This window comes from Glycine soja, chromosome 1 (assembly GCF_004193775.1).
Source record: "Glycine soja cultivar W05 chromosome 1, ASM419377v2, whole genome shotgun sequence".
Taxonomy (NCBI): Eukaryota; Viridiplantae; Streptophyta; class Magnoliopsida; order Fabales; family Fabaceae; genus Glycine; species Glycine soja.
Window position 1 is genome coordinate 23,977,253 of NC_041002.1, and position 24,126 is coordinate 24,001,378.

The 24,126-nt window shown below is 33.7% G+C and overlaps 1 protein-coding gene across 2 annotated transcripts; it reads right to left on the bottom strand.

Moving 5' to 3' along the window:
- Positions 1-16,210: 16,210 nt before the first annotated feature.
- Positions 16,211-22,965, bottom strand: LOC114413520 (transcription factor TGA2.2-like). Of its 2 annotated transcripts, XM_028377979.1 has the most exons (12): positions 22,863-22,965; positions 22,682-22,762; positions 22,426-22,529; positions 22,073-22,143; positions 21,752-21,955; positions 20,974-21,051; positions 20,834-20,893; positions 20,444-20,521; positions 20,311-20,362; positions 17,612-17,883; positions 17,275-17,520; positions 16,211-16,715 (listed from the first exon to the last, which is right to left on the bottom strand). In XM_028377979.1, the coding sequence occupies exons 1-12, from the start codon at positions 22,928-22,930 to the stop codon at positions 16,569-16,571; spliced, it is 1,461 nt and encodes a 486-aa protein (XP_028233780.1). In that variant the 5' UTR covers positions 22,931-22,965; the 3' UTR covers positions 16,211-16,568. The 2 variants fall into 2 exon arrangements, with proteins under 2 accessions (XP_028233780.1, XP_028233787.1); XM_028377986.1 differs by lacking the exon at positions 20,974-21,051.
- Between the last annotated feature and the right edge of the window lie 1,161 nt (positions 22,966-24,126).

A 24,126-nucleotide genomic window follows, 5' to 3' on the forward strand; every position in this document is an offset into this window, starting at 1 on the left:
GGGAGAAGATATTTGTGTAGTAGCAGTGAGAGAGGTCAAATAAGAAACATGGGTAAGTAATCTCATTGTTGTACTAATTAAATGTGGGCTATTGTTCTAAGCCTAACTATTCTGGATTCTAGATTTATTAAATCTCATATCCCCCAAAAAAGGTTGCTTGCCTAAATATAATACTACCATATCCTCTTCAGTCAACCAAACATAGTTTGGTATGATATGGTTGCCACATCATTTTCAATCAACTTTTCGGTGTTTGTGTGCTTGAAAAAAACATATCTTGAAAGAATGGAAACTTAATAGTAGTGCCATGCATAAGAATTTTTTTCCATGTATGGCACTATGAATAATTTTTAGTGTTTTAAACTATTTTGTGTCCCTCATTAAATACATATTTATTACTTGCTTTACTAGGTAACTATTAATTTACCTGAAGTACATTCATTCAGATGTTGATGAAAATGATGGCAAGTCTTTTTCCCAAGTAAAATTATGAAGTTGGCTTCCCTATAATTTTCACCGGCCTGAAAACAGGTTAATTGACAGAAAGCTGAAACATTATTCAAAGCTGAATGGACTTTAGAAGAGGGGTGTTAGAAAGACCTAAGAGGCATAGCAGCTAGTTGCAAATAAAGAAAAGAATTTCACATATGATAGGTTTTCACTATTGATGTTTTCATTCAGCTTTCTTGTCCACGTGAAATAAACATTCCCGCAGGTCTGAGGGCCTGTGATTAGCCAACTTAGTTGTGAATAATATATTTTCATAGGTATCTTATCTCCCTAAAATCTTAATCTTAAATTAATACTACACCAGAAAACTTGACAGATTTGCTTTGTGTCCATGAACATGCTTCTCTCTCTCTCTTGAGTGAATGTATGAGACAGAAAAATAGGGAAACACAAAGAAGCTAGAAGTCATTTTGAAAAGATAACCGTTTGTTTAAAAAATATTATTACTTCCAAAAATAATAGATTTTCAAGCATGGACTAATTCTTCATACAAGTGCCTTCAAATTAATGATGAAAACTAAAACTTTTCAATTTTCTCTATTTTAGCCACACACACATATGTAAACAAATTGATTCATTCATCACTAAAGTTCTAGCTTGGGATTTGGGAGAAGGTAGCCTTTTCACACGCGTAATATAAACGAAGGTAACGAAAATACAACCTTTACAAAACAAGATTGGCACCAGTGAGTTGAAAATTCTGACCTTGCAAAAACAAACTGTAAAAAGAGTTTTGTTGTTGTTGTTGTGTGTGTGTGTGCAAATTGAGAGAAAGATGAAAGGAAGAGAAAGCCTTACCATAAGGGAATGCAAGAAAGATATGAAAACGGAGAGAAAGAAACTGAAAGGAATATAAAAAAAAAGTTGGGTGGGGGAATGAAGCCTGGTCCGAGAATCTTTTCATTTTTTGTGTTAAGAGGGTAAATTTCCATTGGAAACTTTCACTCATCTCAGTACTCTCCTCCTACTCCATGACCTCGAGCCAGACAACATTCCTCTCAACCTCACCTTTGCAAGGAAACATCTCAAGTTCTCAACGACACACATGACATGTGTGTGTAGAGAGATCCTTCAAAATAAAGAGAGAACCTAACTAGCTATGTAGCTACACCTATGATCTTGTGGTTTGAAGTTTGAAGTATCACTACTAAAAATATTATTTTTTACGACACGGTATTCACATCGGTCATAAAAAACCGTCTTTATTTGTTTAACAGTGGCAATATTGTAAATATTGTTAACATTTTAAAAACGGTTTCAAGAAAACCGCCTTGAAATGCTTGAAAATAAAGACGGTCTTGGAAACATCGTCTTAAATGGTTATTATTTTTATTTAATTTATGGCTTTCTCTTTTATCGGGCAGCGTACGTAAGCCCCTTTCTCTCTCATTCTCGCATTGTTTCTCGTTGCTTCAAATTCTTCATCGCGGCGCAGCGGGAGATGAGGGAGCTGGCACCTCAACTTCTTCACGTCACTCTCTCTCTCTCTCTCTCTCTTTAGGAAAGCTCCTTGCTAATTTTTCTTTTATTAATTTTCTTCACGTCACTGTAGCTAAACTCTACAATCTGCGATACACACAATGTGACCGAGAGCGGGCACCCGGCGACGCAATCAGTGCTAGGGTTTTTGTGGGAAATGGGGCTTTTTAGAGAGCGAAGCAAGAGGAAGGTCTTTACCCCGCTCGGTGACTTGCTCGCCGCCTCCGACCGCCAAACGCTACGCTGCTCCGGCGTCGACCCGTAGCAGCGCCACCGCCTCGTGGCAGCGATCGAGGCGGGTGGACACGGCGTGGAGGCGTGCCCCGCTGCGGACGCGGACCACATGTCGTGTAAGCATCCGAGGCTGAACAACTAGCTGAGCAGGGAGATGAACTACTACAAGGAGAGGCACTGCCCCAGGCCGGAGGACTCGCCCCTATGCTTGATTCCGCTGCCCCACGGGTACCAAGTACAGGTGCCGTGGCCGGAGAGCTTGCACAAGGTGTGTGTTTCATAGGTGTCGTGGCCCCTATGAAATAAGGTTAAAGTATTTTTTATAAGCAGTAACCTGTTTTCATAAGTTATGATGGATGTGTATAAAAATTAAACTTCTTTTAGTTGGCGTGTTTTGTTATTGTATATGCTGACTTTGGTTTGCTTGGAGGAAAGGACCAAGGAGCTTGTTTTTGGGGATTCTAAGTTTAGAAAGGGATTGTACCCTGTGTTTATTGTTTTCGGGTTTGAATTTTTAGATAAAAAACTTGTATTTTCAGCTATTTTTTGATCCTAAAACTCGTTGCTAGTATTGGCTCTTAAATAGTTGATATATCTTGGTGGTTAAAATAACAAAAAATATGTATGTTGGGTTGTGGAAGAGTTCATATCTGTATGGTTCAGGCTCCAGACTAGGACGTACCACTTCATGATGAGATGTCAGTATGTCATTTTCGAAGGAAGTGACCTTGACGGGGCATTTCTAATTAAGAGTTTTTATTGATTTAATAGAGTTTGTTGTTCATGTTTTCCAGCAATGTAATTTGAAGGGGTTAATTCCTATGGTGTGATCAATTTACTTATATCAAGTGCTTTGATAAATAATAGATCTAAAAAAAATTGGTAGTGTGAGCAGACAAAGCAATGAATCATGCCACTACTAATTATCATAAATCAGAGTTTGAAGTTTTCTAGTTTACTTAGTGAGAAGTCAGCAACTTGGGCATAGCCTCTTTAGATTTGTAGTTGCCATTGACTCATCATAATCTGAATGTATGGTGCCATTTTGTAAAGACACATTAAATTGCTCACAACATCCAGAGGTTCGGAGAAAAAACAAATTTAATTTGTGCTTGAATTGCAAATTATTGTAACTCATGAACATGCCGATGCAGTCCTTGGATTGGATGATGTACGTGTTGTGCAGGCTTTTAGTCCAACAAATGATATTGATCCCACACCCATATACTTGAGTCAACATTCAATGGATAGGTAACTCTAGTAGCAGCTTCTTGTTATTTAATTAAATAATATATTGATAATATTAGCAATATTATATATACAATTGGTCTATGTTACGGCATAAAACTTGTTAAATGTTTAATACAAAATGTAAGAAAAAGTGAAGGCTTGAGAAAATAATTAATTTACACGGACCCACCATGTATGGTTATGAATTTTTACTGTTTGGTATTCACTTTCCTAAAGACTTTTTGTATCAAATAACATTACTTTTTTCTAATGAAGTATCAAATCTAATTTCATTTTAACTAATTCACCTTCAATATACATTTTAAGGTCACATTGGTACTTCATTATGTTTTAACTAATTCACCATGTATGGTTATGTAATGTTGCTATATGGGGAAGTTTATTTCAAAACCTTTTCTATGAGTCATTGGCTTTAACATCAGCAACATTTGCGTCTGCTCTCTACAACCTCATTCCAGCCATTACCTTTGTCTTGGCCATCTCCTGCAGGTAATTAATCATCAACACTATGCCTTTTCTTCTCTTGTAATAAAATATTAAACAGTATCACTTTTTTTTTATCAACAAATGTTAATTTTTATTTTGTTAGTTTTTATTAATAAAAGACATCAAACATCTAATCCTTTTTTCTTTTCTTTTTTATTTAATCATCTAACTAACCTTATACTTCCACTACTAATTTGTGAGGGACAACATTACTATTTTTTATTTAATTTTTCCTTAAATTTTCTGTAGTTTCGAAAGGTTAAATTTGAGGGTGGCAAAAGGAAAGGCCAAGGTGTTGGGAACTTTACTTGGAATTGGTGGAGCAATGTTGTTGACCTTTATCAAAGGGGCAGAAATTAATATCTGGCCTTTCCATATCAACCTTATGCATCCAGATCAGCACCAAAACAGCCACATGGCATCATTAAATGTTGACTCTGGCAATAATAAGTTGTTGGGAGCAATTTGCTCCCTAGCAAGCTGCTTCTCTTTTGCTTTATGGCTCACCATTCAGGTCAGCTTAATTACTTATTTATTATTCAAGATTTCTTAATTTAGCTTCTTAATTTAATTTGCATTTTTTTTCTTTATTGGCATTAATGGCTCTTGTGGCACAGGCTAAGATGAGCAAAGAATACCCATGTCACTACTCAAGCACAGCTCTGATGTCTACTGCGGGAGCAATACAAGCCACTACTTTTGGTTTCTGTTTTGACAGGGATTTGATCCAATGGAAGTTGGGTTGGAATATTCGGCTACTGGCTGTGGCTTATTCAGTATATATTCTTATTTGTTTCTATATACACATCAGCCAAATTTATCACATGGTGTATTTGGAAATCAGGTCCATTACTAGTTTTCACTTCAAAATCATTGTCTTGTCCTGTTGGGATGCTAAATATTTATTTTCCTTCTCTTATATTTTGGCTTTTAAAATATAAGATAAACCTTTTTTTTTTATTTTCTTCAAGATTGAAATTCTATATAAATGCTTTTGCCATGACACAGTTGAAGATATTGTTGATGCAATTATGAGATATTTTTTTCTTATCTACATATCAATGACAGTTTAAAATTATGTTTTGGCATTTCTTACATGTCCTTTCTACTTTTTGTGTTGTGGCTCAATTTTTTGGTGAATATTTTATTTTTCTTTTATTTTTATTATTCTCAAATTCTATTAGGAAAATGCGGCAAGTGAAACAAAAGATGCTTGGTGCGTTTCTACCCTAAATAAAAACTTAAAGTCTAAACAATTCTTAATTTATTTGCTCTTATAAGAAATCACATTATTTATAATGTAATTCTTCTTATTGGTGCAGATACGGGAAGGTAGATTTCAGACACTTGACCAATGCTTGTTGCGTGAATACAGTATGACTTTACAAGCAATGCATGGGCAGATATTTAGGGACTTCTGTGAGGTATAATTATTGTTAATCTCTACAAACAGAAACAAATTTATTCTGTCAAATTAATGTGTTTTTGTAATTTCAAATTAATCCTTGGCACTCTTACAGTGTGTTTGTTTGAATAAATAATTAATTAAAGTTCTTAAAATATTTTTACGAGAATGGGGGAAACATGGTAAAGAGAAGACGTAAAAGATTATATTCATTTTAAAAAAATGATTTTTTAAAATTATAAGATAATTAAAGATTTTTAATTCTGCTGTACAAACTATTTTGTTGAGAAATTGTGAGCCTAGAGCCCACCAAGGTATTATGCTGTAACGAAGCTTATTCATTGCTGAACAATGAATGACCAAAATTCTTGGCTCAGAAATTGATTACTGCTGTGAGATTTCTTCTGACATAGCATTATACATTTCACCATACCAAAAGTTGTGATTTAAATTTCAAATATTATTGTGCAGACCTTGTGACATGCAAAACAAATTGCACAGGAATCAAGTGGAGATGTTCATTATGGTGGGGTTGTCAACCTGCTGTCTTGAGGACATTTAGTCAAAGGCTTTGCAAGTAAGGCCCTTTTATGGATTGATAAATGAATTGATAACTTGAAGCCACTGCAGAAAATAATGCTGCTAGTAATCATTCAAGTGGTGATGATGCTTGCATTCAGAGAAATATGGAACTAATTCAGAAAGGAAGTTATGCACAAGTTAGTTTTCCAGACCTTTTTTTTTTAATAGTATTGCAATTATTTGAAGACATTTGTAGCAAAGACAAAGAACAACACCATAAAGTACATTAGGTATATGACTTGACTAGCTAGGGGCTATAGAGCTTCGACGGAATCATGTAGTTATCATTCTATTTCCTTTTGTTGGTTAATTCATTACAAATGAGAATGTTTTTTCTAAGATGCTTGGATAATATGATTTGTATATCACGTGGTTTGTATATGGTTTGTCTATGCAAGACAAATGCATTTATGTAAGTAGCCCATTCAATTCCATATACTACTAGCTTTCAATTCTGTAAAAAAAAAAAAAAGGTAGCTCGAACTAAAAAAATAAAAAAGGCATTTTACATTGGTTCTTAGACGACTGATGTAGAATGCTAACCATTCTAAGACGGTCACCTAGCAAAGACCATCTTAGAATGCAATGCATTCTACATTGGTTTTGAGATGATCGATGTAGAATACTAACCATTCTAAGACGGTCACTTGCCAAAAACCGTCTTAAAATGTAATGTATTCTACATCGGTTTTGAGACAACCGATGTAGAATGTTTCAGCATTTTAAAACGGTCATCCGCAACCGTCGTAGAAAAGTTTTCCTTTTTTACGACGTCTTCTATAACGATGGTTAATAACCGATGTAAAATGCATATTTCAACCGATGTAGAAAGCCATTTTTGTAGTAGTGTATAAGCAAATGAAGGAAGTACTTTTGAGGGGAATGAAGTATAACCAAATTAAAAAAAAAAAAAAAACCTTCCTTGAGATTCAATCAAATCCATTTCCAGCTAAACCAAAATTGCAAAATCTCACACACCCACTACACAAAATGCTGAAAAGTATACAGTTTTATCTGTAATAATTAAAATCCAAATCCATAAGGATAAATATATATACACATTATTATGGTGAGTAAAGAATAAAGACATTTTTGTGGCAGTTGCAATCTTTTCAAAAGAAACTATCATACCTTGCTAAAACACAACTAAATTGTTCACACGACAAACAATAGAACTTTAAACCAGCAAATAAGAGATCATAGAAGTTAAATCTTTAAGATCTCTATATATCAAGGGGGTTTAACTTCATCTTGAATTATTTCTTGGCACAAAATATTCTTTCTTACTGTTGATTATTTCTTACTACTTAATAAATACTTCAAACCTTGGTTAATATAAGGGGAATTAAGCATGTCCCATTTTCATACTGATGTCTGTTAGTTCATACCAAAACCAAGCAAGTTTCGCATGTTATTTTTTGGACTTGTGATTTGTTTGACTTGTTGATATTATGTGTTTGATATCATGAAATCCTTGTTTAACTGTGTATGTAGAGTGTTAGACATTTTCAAGCACAGTGTTAGACATTTTCAAGCTGATTCATTTTAAGACCGAATGTCTTGGAGGCATATATGACTAGCTCAACTTTTTTAAGTTTTTATATGTATATGTAACATCTATTTCAAATAAGTATTACTTTATTCTGGGATAATGTTGTTTTTTGGGATCTCTTCTACATTTTTGTGTTTCTTGTCTATTTGTTTGAGGTGTATTGACTGCTAGTTTTTTAGTTAACATATAATTGTACATTGATCAATTTTTTATTTATTTATTATCTACCAATTATTGGCTTATGCTTTTAAGTTATGTATCACTACATAGGTTGGAAGTGATGCATGAATTGAATCCCTCGATGAATTCAAATTTGGTTGAAATATTGAAATCAGAAGCTAGCAAAGGCAAAGCAAGGAACAAATCTAGTTGTAGTAAAGCCTTTCTTTTGCTCACTAGGTAAACATATATTATATTGTTGTTTTCTTTTCTAACTTTGATAGTTTGTTATTCCCTCACACTTAGGTTTAGGATGCATCAATTAAATTTCTGTTTTATATTTGAGTTGATTCAATTAAATTTCACAGTTTTCTTTTTTTACTTTGATAGTTTGTTATTCCCTCACACTTAGGTTTAGGATGCATCAATTAAATTTATATTTTATATTTGAGTTGATTCAACTAAATTTCACAGTTTTCTTTTCTTACTTTGATAGTTTGTTATTCCCTCACACTTAGGTATAGAATGCATCAATTAAATTTTTGTTTTATATTTGAGTTGATTCAATTAAATTTCACAAGCATGAGGATCCTAATTTCTGATTTATGTTTGACTTCATTCAATTAATTTTTTTTTATCTCAACAAAATGCATTCTGAATTTGTTGTTTGTTTCGGGTTAGGTGTTTTAAGGTTTTCATGTTTTGTTGAGGTGCAGGGGAATTGATGATGTGGTGGTAAGAATATATTGAGCCTGAAAAAGCAGTATTTCTTTATTAATTCTAATGTAGATAATATTGTAATATTGTTATTATAAATATTGATTTTCATATTATATAATTATATTTATTGATTATTATCAATATTGATGATATTGTAATTATAAATACTGATTTTCATATTATATAATAATATTTATTGATTATTAGCAATATTGATAATATTGAAAATATAACAAATGATTATTAATTAATCAATTTTTAATTGCAGGTTATTCAATATTTAACATCAGTGCTCACTTAAGGACCGATGTAGAAATATCTTATTTTTAAGACAGTGCTAACGCGGTACCGTCTTAGAAATAAGATATTTCTACATCGGTCCATAAGTGAGCACCGATGTGGAAAAGTACTTTTTTTTTTTACATCGCTCACGAATATAACACCGATGTAGAATGTGTAATTTCTACATCGGTGGCCAGGATAGCACCGTTGTAAAAATTGAGATGTTCAACAACGGGCATGACGTCAGCATCGACATAGATAACATATTTTCTAAGTCGTTGATGACGTCAGCGACGCCTTCAATAAACACTTTTTAAAGACGGTGGGTATGTTAGGCCCGATGTAGAATACGTTGTCTTTCTACAACGGTGGTTTGGGGACCGATGTTGAAACTTTTAACTTTCAACGACAACCTATTCAACATTGGTTGACCACCGATGTAGAATATCTTTTTGCGCCGATGTAGAAATTAACTGCATTTTCTAGTAGTGTGTAGCCCACAAAAACATCTGAAACTGCCTCTACAAGGAAAATGACTTTTACCTACAGTCAAAATCTATCACTAGAAGTCCAAAATCTGTAGGTAAATGTATAAAGGACTTTGTCCTACAAACGTTTTTTTGCGTCAACTTTGAGGGGTATACAGTGACAACTAATAGTCTGTCACTATAGGCTTTACCTACGGATATATTTTTACCTACAGTCAAATTTAACTATCACTATAGGTATCACCTACTATTTCAAATGTGTAGGTAAAAGATATTAATTTATACCTATAATCTCTAACTGTAGGTAAAAGTCAATTTACTTGTACCTACGGTCTTCTGTAGGTAAATGGCATATAATAATAGTAAAACTAGTTCCTAATTACACTCTTTGTTGATTATAATTTTTAATTAAATATACATGAGCTTATTATTATGCTGGACAAAGTTAGAGATCTGCTGCAACATGACCTTTGAAAAGTTACAACAACCTGCTACATACAATTAAATTTTTGTTAGTCTAATTTGTGATTATTGTAACTAGATTGTGTGCTTTTTAACATATTGCAGCCCTTGATCTATTGTCATTGTGAAATGATCTAGCATGTATTTCCACTTTCGTCACTTTAATCACGGGTGAACTTTTAAGTGCATAGGTTGAATGATTGTAGAGTAAATTGTTGGGCATACTCTCTACCTGACTTTCATGGAAGGAAATTTGGGTAATATGGAGAGAGAGAAAAAATCTAGTATTGACAATTATCACACTTAAATATCCCCAAGTCTCCTTGCATTTATCAATAAACAACAATCATCAAAATATATGACAATACATCAGATATAATAATCCCCAAGCTTTGGTTATGTACCTCTCTAACAACTTCTTCTGAAGATTCTTTAGAATTTCAGCAGTTAAGAATTGTTACTTTTCCAGAAGTACCAATAAAAGAAACTACAGAATCTATCAAAAAAGAGAAATTAAAGCAATCAATTAGTTCTGCAGGACCTGCTTTTACTAGGAGAAGACTGGGAGATGCACTTTAGGGGCCTCAACAATGTAAAATCAGCATTAAAAGCCTGTGGAATTGAGTCTTTTAGATGTTCAAAGAATTTCTGTAAGATGATTCGTTTGAACACAAAGGTACCATATATTCATATTAGAGTAATAAAGTTATGACTTGATTAAAAAAAATAAAGGTGACAAGTTTAGATCTTGGATTGTGAGTGTCAAATCATTTGAGAAATGATTTTTTTCTTCAATCTTCAAAAGGTAAAAGTCTTTGGAAATTTCAAACCTCAATAGTTTTCCTCTTCAAAAATGGGGTTGAGGACTTCTGATTGTCACTGTTGTCAATAGAATGGTCATTCTTTGATGTTGTAATACCCCATTTGTCCATGCTTTGGCCAGAGCTTAGTAGGGAGTTTGTTTCTTTTTGGTGTAAAGAAGTTGTTAGAACCCTGTTAGCTCCAAAGCTCCTGAGATAACATAAAATTCATTTAAACAGTCTCTGTATGAAATTAAAGAGAAAAACAAAATAAGGAAGTATTACACTTGGCACCAGACCTTGAAGTTTTTAAGCTTGAAAGGGCAGGAGTGATCTTGCAATTTTAAGTCTGTAAATTGGAAAACAAATTAGCTACAACTATAATGAACAAACCATATCATCTAAAAATTAGTGACAAGGAAAGAGAAAGAAAACAGCCTATAATAATATATGGTGCAAGATTTATTTACGAACACTAAACCAGAGAACTACAGATCATGTCTCAGCCAGAGGATGAAAAACAATTATGATTCTCTAGTGATTAATATTTAATAGCTACTTCTATATCTGCGTGTATTTATTCGTCATACGTATAATGAAGAAGTTCATTCAACTTTTAACTTTACATGGTTTAAAACCTGAAGTTTGCACCAACATGACCACCCCAAATTCCACATCGAAGAAACGAAAGCCCCTCCATAAATAAGCAAGAGATGTTTCTTTCTTGAGTTTAATTTTGATACACAAGATATTTTTAATCTATCAAACAATGAAAAATTATCCTAATTTTGATTTTTTAAAGTAATTATAATAATGCTCAATTATATGACATTATTGAATTATATAGTAAAAAACTTTTTACTTTTTCAGTCTACTTCCATTTTTTATACGGATAATTTCAGAAAAAAGGTGTGATCTTTTTCCCACAAATTCTCTAACAGTATCAAGTGGCTATAAGTAACTAGGGATATTTCTCAAGCATTAAGCCATTAACAGCCAAATCAGCTCATTTATGTATCATCTCAACTTTTCATTTTCTCACAAACCAAATTCCATCCACCCATTTTTATATGGTTACCTAACTTATCAGTTCAAAATGAATTCCATTAAATATCAGTAAAACTTATGAGAACCCAAAACATTTCCTCCTTTTGGCCATATTTAGAGAAAAGCATAGGCAAATAACACCAATTAATTCATAGTACTGCAGATTAGCAAAGTCAACCACACAAAATCTTGATAACAAATATTATCTGGATTCGGGTGTATTATTTCTAGTTCTACCACTAACTTGAGTATACAAAGCCAACACTCAATAGAAGCTGCCTTACCTCAACATACTAACATCTTCATTTGAAATGCCAATTTCTAGAAATGTGGTCTTGCTTTTATTTACTTCATAAAAAAATTGATTGCTTATTCCCAGCCAATTTTCCTGAACATGGTGAGACATCAGAAACAATGCCCTCCCTAATCATGATTAGAAAAAACAGTCGCATTCATTACAAGGAAGTAATAATCCAACCTCTGCAAAAATATCATTTATCAAGTTTGTGGAAAAAAGTGACTGCAAAAGCAATAAGCTTCTAGTTTTACAGAAGTCCAGGAGCATATATATTACCTGGTATTGCTACAACTTTTAAGATCATCTTTACTACCAAGAAAAACTCCTGCATTCCTCATTAATTTGCTGGAATCTGTGAGGGAATCACCTACCAGTTTCCTTCCATGTTTAGTGTCATTTGACCTGAAGTTCTCCCTATTGAGTGATATAAATGAACATTCCACCATTGAAAGGCCAATAACTATAACTATTATCACAAGCATAACACACCGTGCTTGAGTGATGGATCCGAGGAGCATGTCAACATTTTTTTCGTTGCCAAGAGAACTACCCTTTGTTCCAATTGTTGATGAAGGTTGTTTTAAAGACCTTTTGCCCTCTAGTGTGCTGAACATATTTGACTGCAGATCTTGGAGTTTTTTTAATCTTTCATCAGCATCATTTTTTCAACTACAGGTTTACTACATCAATTGAATGAAAATCGTGAAAACAGTATACATCTAAAAAAAACTAACCTCATGTCCTTGCTACCTTATAGAATAACATTTTCAGAAACTCAGCTAATAACAAAAATAAACTATAAACTAACACTCATAAAGACATAATAATAAAAGGATCATAATAATTTGACCTGATTGCAGGAGCCAAATGACACACTGAAGTTGTTTTTTGTTTTCTCTATTGCCATTGTCACATGAAATCTTCTTCAAGGCATCAGTTTTATTAATATTTTCACAATTTGTATACCTCTTTTCTGGCTGAGGGTCACTAGTAACTCCTTCTTGGGTACTGCTACCTAGAGTAATTGCTTCTCCAACACTGCTATCTGACTTAGTGATGTGATGTGGGGAGGAATGCTCTAATTGTAAGTCTACACTATCAGATTTCATGTTTGTTGTCTTATCATTAACCTCTTGTATGTCACCTGAAACATTAATTTCTCTCAATCACTTTTAGTTGCGATATATGTCTAAGTGAAATTATAGGAAGCATTTCCTCTTTTTATTTATTTATTATCCTTTTTATCATGCATAAACTATGAAACATAGTGTTAGTGTGTAACTAAATAAGTGTGACCATAAGATAATAAATAACTACCCTAAGAAGTCAAAATGACACATCATGATTGTAGATAACTTATACCAATTGAGCTGAAATTCAACAACAGAACATAGACAACAAAATATTGTACTTCGGAACTCAGACACGCACGCACACACAAAAGGAGGGGAAAATGAGAAAACCATGGCATTGTAGCCAACAAATAGAAGGAATATTAAAATATTGATGCAGCAATGATAAGGAAAAAACATCATACCAAGTCAAGTTCGACATCTTCAGCCATTTCAATGGCGTCATCGATTGACACTACTCCAACCTATAAAAACATAGCAACTTCAGCACCCTCCGCCAGCTTCAGACTGAATTAGAACTTGTAAAAGTAGTAGCTCTGTTCATACGTGCTTTTATGGCTAATAAATTGCACGAGAAAGGAAAAAAGAACAAACCATATTTTGGCTCTGATCAATAAGCCTCACGGTATCTTACCTATTTCAAATCCAAAGCAATCTTAATGACGAAATTCGAACGGAAGCATAAGAGAGAGAGAGAGAGAGAGAGAGAGAGAGAGAGAGAGGAGGAGGAGGAGGATGAGGAGGAGCAGGAAGGAGGAAGGAGGAAGGATTAGAGTACCTGAGAGTGGAAAGGTCGAGAGCTTTATCGTCGTCGTCAGAATCGAAGGACTTGCGGGAGCGGGGGTCATTGGGGGAGCGGGGAGAGGCGCCGCCGCTGCCACCGTAGTAGCGGGCAGTGACGTAGGAGAGAGAGGTATTGGAGAGAGAAGAAGGGTCGAATTTGATGGAATAGGGATTGGAGAGGGGAAGGCCGAAGAGTTTGGAATCGGAAGTAGAGAAGAGAGGACAATGAGAGAGTTTGAAGGAGAAGGTTGTGATGCCAACCATGAAGCAAATATATTTGGAACTAATAATGAAAAATTTAAGCTGATTAAATCATGCAAGCACTACTTTAGCAGTAAATTAGGTGAAAGAAAGCAACCAAAAACTAGCTAGCTCTCGTTAAATCACGTTCCAAGTTTCTTGTTTTTTTCTTTCGGACATCAAAAGTTCATCAGATTGATAATTTAAAAAAAAAATTAAAAATCACATAAAAACTTTTTTTTTTGTAATGAGTGTTTTAAAAATATTACTTGAAATAGTATTTTTTAAAATGTTAACTTATAAATTTTTATGTTTTTTTACTCTTAATAATTTATTAGTTATTCTTATTTAATAAATTATGATTTTATAATTTAATAAATTAATTTTTTAGTTTTTAATTAACTTTTAAGTTAATTTTATCCCAAGTAACTTATGTTTAAAGTTCCAAATGTATAACTTTTATATTATTATAATTTTTAAACTATCATTTGAGGTTATACCTACACCAATCAATGGTAGGTATAAGAATTTTTGAGGTTATACCTACACCAATCAATTATAGGCATAAGTTTTATGAAGTTTTATGAAGTTTTATCTACACTATTTCTTTTATAGGTAGTAATCCCTGAGTTTTACCTACACTAATAAATCATAGGCACAAGTTTTTTTTGGAGTTTTACCTACACAATGTAGTTGTAGGTAGAAGTCTTTTTTTTAGTTTTAATGAATTTGCCTACACCAAATAATGGTTGGTACAAACTGTTGAGTTTTACCTATATTAGTCAAGTGTAGGTAGAAATATTTTTGAGATTTACCTACACTAATTCATGTCTGTGGGAAAAGACGTTCGTAGGCATAGGTCATTTTTCTTGTAGTGTGCCTTCTTCTCAAGTTTGTCATGCTTAACTTGTTGAATATATGCAAAACAAACACAACCAACCACTTTGAGAAAGGTTAGAGAAGGCTTATACCCATGCCAAGCCTCAATTGGAGTTTTATCTTTCAAAGCCTTAGTTGGAATTGAAGAAACTACATTGTTGGATTTTATTTAGTGGGAACAAAAATTAGTTCATAATACTTTTATAATTTTTTACAAATATGTAACCTTATGACAAAAATTGAAAAATACCTAAGTTTTATAACTTACAACGGTCTTTTACACATATCAATGTATTTTCTCTTTTTCTCTTAGGACTTTTATTTTCATTTTAACAAAACCAATTGTCTTCTTAATTGTTAATGAAAGATTTTTTTACTAAAGATGTGTAAGTAAAAACAAATTGCTTGTGGAGGCAATTGCCCCCATAGAGCTATGAGTACATCCACCAGGTACATTAAAATTAATTTAATATGGATTAGTGATAAAAAAAATTAAGGAAATGATACATTTAAATTCATGTAATTATTGAACTAAGACCCAAAGGAATAAAAAACGTTTGAGAATCCTAAACCTAACCCCATCACCACTTGCAAACCCCTTTTGCTCATGGGAAACACAGCTCAGGTTCACCTGAATGGCTTGTGAATTTGAGGAAGAGTGGAAGCGGTACTGGGGTGTTCATTCCCCAAAGTTGTGGCTGGTAAGAAACACCAGAGACCAGGTACAAATTCCTTGTCTGTTTCAATCTTTCATTTCTTTTAGACCAAACTAAATGAAAGTAATTAATTTTAGCTCATATGGGTACTTTTTGAAATTTTGCAGGAACAATGAATAGCAGAAAACAAATATATAGGCCAGGCCGGTGGCCAGTAAGTATTGAAAAAACTACCATTTCTTAGTTTGTGTTTAGTGGAAATTGAAAATTCCACCTTGCTCATCATTACTCAGCTTATTTGAATAATTTAGAGAAGGATCAAATTGCAAGTGGAAAGATGGGAAGCAGCTGTAAAATATTTTATACCAGATCCTCAACTTAAGAGGCACTATGTACAGAATTTACAATAAAGTCTACTTAGAGTCTACAGAAATTTGATAACTTGTTTAATGCATCTTTTATTCTTTTTACATTATTTGTATTTAGATGACATAATAAATAAATAATAAAACTTAATTTATATCTTCCTGTAAGTTCTCAAATCAAACTTTTTTGTTATTTTTAACATGCAATAGCCGTAAACTTAACGATGAAGTCATTACCTTGACCTAAGTTTTATTAAAAAAAAAAGGCAAAATTCTGGGACTTATCTTCCGATTATCACGTAACGATATCGTATGGACATGGCAAATGGAGTAGTTGATCTATCAATAAAGCCATGTTTTTATGCTTTGTACAAACAGAGAAATCATGCTTTTAGGCAATGCTGATTGTTATTGGTGAAAGGGTGACGTTGATATTGATACGCATATGAGTCTCAACTTTGAGATGTAACACTTGCACAATAATAGCCACATAAATATGCCAACAATATACAGAAAACATCCCAACTGATAAAAACTTTTACAGAAATTTTCATGCCATCAATCTATCATAAAAGAAAATTAGATTTAGTAGCTACCAGTAACAAGGTTTCTTCACAGTATAGTCGATTATTATCAATTGCACTATGTTTGGTGGCAGCAACTCATGACTGAGTTACTATTAGAACAGAAGTGGCCAATTAGTTTGGAGCCAACATTGGAAGTCCTGCAGTAGGATGCACTAGAGCAAGTTCAGTCCCTACTCTCTAGGGCGCGCCAACCATAACGAACTAAGCGCTCTTAGTCTAGAAATGTAATCAGTTTGGACAAGGAGGGCTCGGGCAGTTTGACGCGTTGTCAAAATTCGTTGCAACTGTTGAAGAGTTTGTTGCTTCAAGAGGTCAGCCTAAGAACATAGAACATACTCAGAAAACAATTCATATAAACTTCTGATTGTGTGCATGGTAGTGGTGAATGTTCTGTTAAAGGAAGGAAAGACGAGAAAATTTTCAATTATGTATGTTTTGTGATATGTAGCACATCCTAAAGACTTCTTCCTCCCATTTTATTCGACCAAGTATTAAGCACACCCCAAGGTTTACAAAAATATATTATGAGTAAGATAAAACACTATCCCTGTTAACTTTCCTAATACCATGTAAAGAAAATGAGGAATAGATCCTCTCATGTCAAATTTTCACATAGGTTGAAATTTTGTATCTCTCTCTTCATAAGTATAAATAGATGGAGCCTGGTTAATTAAAACTAGTGAATAATTATTAAACTTACTAAGTTTCCTCATGAGAGAATTCATTCTCAAGTAATAAATGAAAAAGTACATTAAATATCTTTAAAAAAACTCAATATTTTATTCATTTAATCAGTAGAAGGACTAGTAGGAAAAACTTGTACGAGGATTTAGAATTTCTAATTAAATTTAGCTCCCCGAAGTGATTACATCATACCTGACGAACAAAACTCTCCAGATCAGCAAGCTTGCCCATTGCAAGTGCCATTTGGCCCATGTAATCAACTACATTTCCACTATCAGTGGGTCCTAGGGAGATGGAGGAAAGTGTTTCTACAAGAGATTGTTGCAATGCTTCCAAGCCTTGAGATAAAGCATCCTCAGCCTGCTGGGAAGACTGTTGCAGATTATAAATTCCCATCAACTGCTGATCTGTTAATGGCTCAAGGTGGTTCTTGATGATCTGAACTCCAAAAGACGAGAAATGAGTCAACAACAAACTATATACACAAGTGAAGTTACTAGAAAATGGAAGTACTTAATTGGTCAATCACCTTGAGAAGTTCGGATGAACGGAATCCACCAAGCCACATAAAACATCTTTCCACAGGTGTCTTCCACATCCCATTATGTATGTGTAATACATCAGCCTTTGTACCTAAGCTCTTTAACCTAAATAACTCGTTATAATGTGCCATGACACTATCTACCAGAATATGCAAGTCACTATCACTCATTTGAGAATTTACTGCTGTTCTTAGATCATTGAGAAGACGTTGATGCTCATCAACCCAGTGAGCATAGTCTATGTCAAATGCTAAGGCACCTGAAGTTCAATAAATATTATCGGTTACTCCCTCATATGATAAAGTAAATTTCTACAGATTTTACTTTACACAACATGAAACATTTGAACATCAGCTCATGTGCACGTTCATTATGCAATCTTAGGTTCAGAAATAGAAGCAATCTATGTTATTTTGATCATAGTTATCAAACTCTTGAGTTAACTCGCTAACTCTTACGAGTTTACGAGTCCACTTACCCTCTGTGAGTTGACTCTTGTGTAAACTCTCTTTTTAGTAGACTCTATAAACTCTAAGTAAACTCAGTAAACTATCGAGTGTATCAATGAGTCAATGAGTCAATGAGTCAGCAAGTTAAAAAAATTAGATCAAAATGTAAGTCATTTTATGTTATTTTTTGTCTGTTTAGTATTCAACATACCTTAATCTAGTGTGTTATTCCCGAATAAAAAAATTCTCACCTTTGATAACATCAAATCCTTGTTCTCTAATAACATCAAACTCTCGATGGGAATTATCTATCACTACTATAACATCCACAAGTTATTATCTAGTAGTAATACATTACTAGACTTGCTTATTTAAGTATTGTGAAATTTATGATTTGTTATTTTTGCTTTATTATATTATTGAAATGTTTAATTGATATGTTATTCATAGATATTTTGTTATTATTTTTATATGAAGTGAACTCGTATGAATCTACGAATTGAGTTTATTAGTCGAGTCTATAAAATTCTCACGAGTTTACGTAAACTTTCTAGTTTGATAACCTTGATTTTAGCCAATGGATATAGTAACTCCAATACTCTTTAGTCAGCTGCAAGTATTTCTACCCCAACCACACCAAAACCATACTATCAAATGACATATTATCTATGTATGAATACACAAGAGATAAGTGTAGCAAAACAAAGAACTTAGCCAGACAACCAGTGTGATAAAAAAATACTTAAAATTGGTATGTTAGATAGGTAAAATGATTAATAACATCGCCATCAACCCCATGTAAGAAATTTAACGAAATGAGGGACCTTTTAAAATATTGATGCTTACAAGTGAATTATAATCAAAGCACCAATTATACTACATATATACATCTAATGCAATTTGGGAGCCAATTTCCCTTATTAGCACTATAAGCTTGTATAAAATAAGAGAAACAAAGGGAAGTTGCGTGAAAACCGTGTGTCAGAGTACATAGTGGGATGCTTGTTTGTATAGATGGGTAGTAATAATTACACATGATTGACATATTTATTTCTGATTCTCAACACTCCCCCCTCAAGTTAAAGCTTACTAAGCTGAGAAATTTTTACAAATGAGGTAACCTAAGAGAAATGAAAGGTGGTTTTGGCCATGTGGGTGTATTGGATAAATGATAGTTCGGCAACAGCCAACGAAGGCCCACAGTAACAATGGAGACCAGAGTGATGTGTCACACATCGTGTGCATGAACTTTAAGGACCAGAAAAGGTACTGTTTGGGGTTGCATGCAACAGTGTTTTGAGTTGGTTACACACGTGGACGGCATGGTGATCCTCGATGATGGGCAATAGTGGTCAAAAGTGAGTTTCAATTAAAAGGGATCAGGGAGTCTATCACACAAGGGTAGAGGAATCACGCGGTAGTGTTCACCATGAAGAGGGACTGCACGAAAAAGAAAAACAAAGGGGAACCATCAAACCAACACGGAATGACCCCAAACATTAGGGGTGACATCAAAATGGAGGGGCAATAGCACTAGTTGAAGCATAGCCAGAATGGCGATGAGCATGCCATCACGCGCTGGAATAGTGGAGTGCAAAAATGGTGTTTAATGAGTCATAGAGTGGAGTGTGAGAGAGCATTGGAGCTCCAATGAGGTCTTTGTCACCACCATTGTGTAGATCGATGGACGACAATGCCGAACGGTGGTGACCGTCGAAAAAGGGAAAAAGGTCGTCGGAAAGCAAAAGCAGCTCGCCGAAATAAGTACAACGACGGTAAAGGTCCATTGGGGATAGTAGGTCCCCGATTGGGGACGATTTTCATTATTCCCTCAATCTCAATCGAGCTCTGATACCATATAAATTAAGAGAAACAGAGGAAATTTGAGTGAAAAACATGTGTTAGAGTACATAAAATTAGAAATTAAGTTTCTCTTAATTCAGATCCTATCAAATCAATTTATAATAAATGTCATATTTATTCCTGATTCTCAACCGTTTGAAATAACAATTAACACAAGGCGGTTGATATTTGAAGCTGTCACAAGGTTTCATGTATGAATTTCACCAAGTTCACATGAATTCCCATTGAAGTTACAAATACATTATTTCTATGATTTTTGCATTTGGATTGAAGTTAGGTTCGTATATTTGTCTAGTTAACAAACAACTGTTTAGTTATATATGCATCATGTTTCTTGCTACTAAAGGAAATAATGCTCTAGAAAAGTTAAGTACCATTTCCAACAGCCAAATGACCTTGATCCCCTGGAGTCGCAATAAATATACCCTGCATTGAAATAGAAACCCATTTAGATAACAAAATCAAATTATCTTTGAATATCAACCGGAAATCTTGAACTTCTTATACCTGCTGACGTGCTCGTTGAAGCTCTTGCTCTAATTGCACAAGCTTTACTCGGCTGCTCTCCAACTGTTGTACATACGCCTATTTTAAACCAAAACCTAAAGATGAATCAAATATGTTCCACTTAAAATCTTAAACCCACTAAATTAAAGCTTAGATAATTTTTAAAAGAAAATTATGTGATTTTATTTCTTATATACACTTGCACGATTCTATCATGATTTTCTAAATTGTACAGATATCTTCAAAATTGACAACTCTCTTCATCAACCACAGATAAAGATACTTAGGAAAGGGGTGCCAATTGTCTTAACAAAAAGATCTCATTTATTGTTTCCTACATATCAAGGTATAAAACGAGATCAATGCAATTTACTACTTTGAAGCAATTACCTTTTTCCTTAATCGACTTTTCCTTGCAGCCTCCCGATTCTGAGCCAGTCTACGAAGGGTCTAGAAAAGGGCATCCGAACAAACAAAGCATTAGTAATGAAACACAAATCAGTAGCTACTAAGTCGTAACCAAACACAACCTTTTGATCTCCAGGTTTGACCTTTGTCTCATCCTTGGAGTGAACAACCATTCGTGTCCCATTCTTAACTCTATTGCACTAATACAAGGATTAAAAACACTATCAGAGATCATTAAGATTCACTTATTCATCCAAAACATAAATCTGCTGCACTAAAAATTAAAAATATACATTTCTATTAGCCTGTTTGTTTTCAGGTTCAATAGGCCCAAACATGTATACTAGTACACTTGCTCCAATTCATAGAAGCAAGAATTTCTTGCTTCTCAAATACTGATTTGGAACGCACATGCACTTGATCTAACGTGTATACAAATACTAACACACACCCTATCATTTAAACTCGATGATTGAACCCAAAGCCACTTCTAAAGACAGTATTGTTCAATTCCAGTAGAAGTATTAAGGTTTGAATATGTTTCAGTCTTGAAAATATCACTTACTTTGAGTTTAGTCCCTATATAAATGTTTCATTCATTTGTCGTGCAAAAAAATAACAAAATTGCATGTTTTTAGTGTCTAGCAAGGACTAAAACCATATCATTTTCTTAGGAACTAAAAATGAATAAAAATCTTGGTAGGAATAAAACCAAAATCCCTGATAGTCTTTCAGGGAAAAAATTTTAAACAAAGTATTGAAAAAAAAAATAATTCTCACTAAAAATATTTTAAATTATGCTCTGATCCCCACCACCCCAACCAAAAAAAATGCAAATCAATTAATGGAATATACTTGTATGTCCAAGAAATTAATACATGATAGAGAAAGACAACTTACTGGGATTATATCATCAGTATCAATATCTGTGGATGTATCATCAGTCTGTTGGCTATTATCTGCTTTGCCTGAATCAGCCCAATTCTCAACTTGACCATTCCCCAAAGGCAAGGCTGCCATAGTCACTCCTTTGTGGTACATCAGTTGCTGTCTTGTATCCATGCACCCTCCCCCACTTGAACCAATCTCTGCATGCCCAACATTCTACACAAGCACACCATTTGCAACAAAAAAATTTAATCACAAAAGACCCTCAAAACATAACTCATCTACCATCTTCCTACAACAACGAAGGCAGAAAGTAAGAGGAAGAAAAACCACCGTGTTCAGCGTCCCATACTGCATGTTACTGCCCCCAACAACATTGCTTGACTTCACACTAAACATAGAACCTGCGATAGAGTACAAACTACAGAATTAAATCCTCCACACCATAACACACACAAAAGATGCATGTTAAGTAGGAACTTAAAAAATTAACGGTAAGCATATAATCACATGAAAATATTACTTCACTTAAATTTACACTTAGCACTTGTTTAGAAAAAAAAAAGAAAAAAAGAAATAATTGCTTGTTTCAAAAACTGTCACAAAGTTATTAAAAAAAATACTTATTTCTTAAAATAACACTAAACCATTTTGTTAATAGTTCAACCATAGTGAGAGTGAGTTACTTGAACTTAAATCAGCAGCATCTTCTTGATGAAAAACAGCAGAGAAATGGTGATGCTCCCCAAGATCAGAGAACCGCGCTGGGTTTTGGTTGGGGTCATTTCCCCTGTTTCAAAACAGAGACACTCTTTCAGCAAAAACAAAAATTCCCTAACACCAAAACACGGCATAACTTCGTTGCACACAAACAGATACCAAAACAATAATAAAAAGGAAATAAACAAACAAAAGGGTGACCAGAAAAGCTACGTAACATACCTAAGCAAGAAGGAAGAGTGACAATAGAGTTGTTGTGAACTTGGCTGTGCTGTCTTGAAGCCTTGCATATTTTTCATCAAACTAGTGCAAACCAAAACAAAATATTTTAGTTAACTCGTTACATAAGCATCATCATGACGATGAATTTTTATGTTGTTGTGTTCAGACAGAAGAAGAATACGAGAACAAGAACAAGGAAGTGTGAGAAGGTAGGAAGATCCTGCTGTGTCTTTGAGAAGAGAATGGCATGCTACTTTAGTTTTATTTATTTATATTTATAATATTACTTGAGGTAGTAGGTGATTATTATTATTCATTATTATTGCTATCTGACTTGGGATTTTATTTTTCCAATGCCTCTCAGACACAGTCACACACTGTTCAATGACCATCTCAATCTCTTCCCCATTAGACGTCTCCTTCGTGCCTTTTTATTCCTAGTCCTATATAGTTCCTACCTACGTGACATTGTGTCGTGTTGTGCTGTTTTTCATGTAATATAGATGTGTGATTATTCCTAAGTAGAAGTCTGGCCTCTCACCAAAGGGGCTTTAGAATTTAGAAATGTAAAGAAAGAGGGGTTCAAGCTAGTAGACACATTCACCTAAACAGTGCTTTTGTTAGCAAAAGAGAATAACGGTGAACAGTGATGTGTGAATTCGCATCGGAAAGTGGTCAGATTCGAATTTGTGAGATATAACTTGTAATGTAACTTATCCCTTACTCCACTACGGCTTAAAATAACAAGAGAGAAAAAAAATGTTTAAAATTGAAATTTAAAAGAAAAACTTTTTATTTTAAAAGTCAACTCTTTTTGTCCATTATCTCTGCAAGCAAATTTTACATTGTTATATGTATCTTCTCTCATTCAAATATATATATATATATATATATATATATTTGTATATATTCTCATTCAAGTGTAACCTTAATCAAACATATATCTCAATACAATTTTTTCTTAATTTTACATGGAATCATTTTCATATGGGAGATCAGATGCTCATTTATTCTGAAGTTGGAAAGTCTTTTCATCTATTAGTATTGATACTGAAGTACTTTCACCACCATTAGTTCACATTAAAATAGTCTAACCTCCATATCCTATGACTTAATACTTGTTTAAGTTAATCACTTGGTTGTAATGTCAACTCTAATACAACTAGTTAAGGAATACAAAGGGATAAAACACAGAAGCAATGTTCATCAATATACCATGAGTGAACCAATAAGTAGCTCGGTACCATAAACTACAACCTGAGTCTCTTTTTCACTTGGTATGTTTCCCCTTGTGCATAAATTTTTTTATGCATGAGTATTCAATGGACCATGTCATTGTTAGCTCACATCAACACAACATGTTGTATAACCTCCACATCACCAACAATACTTTTAATAGGAGAGATTTTCATACATGGATCTACCACTAAATCTGTTATTACTCA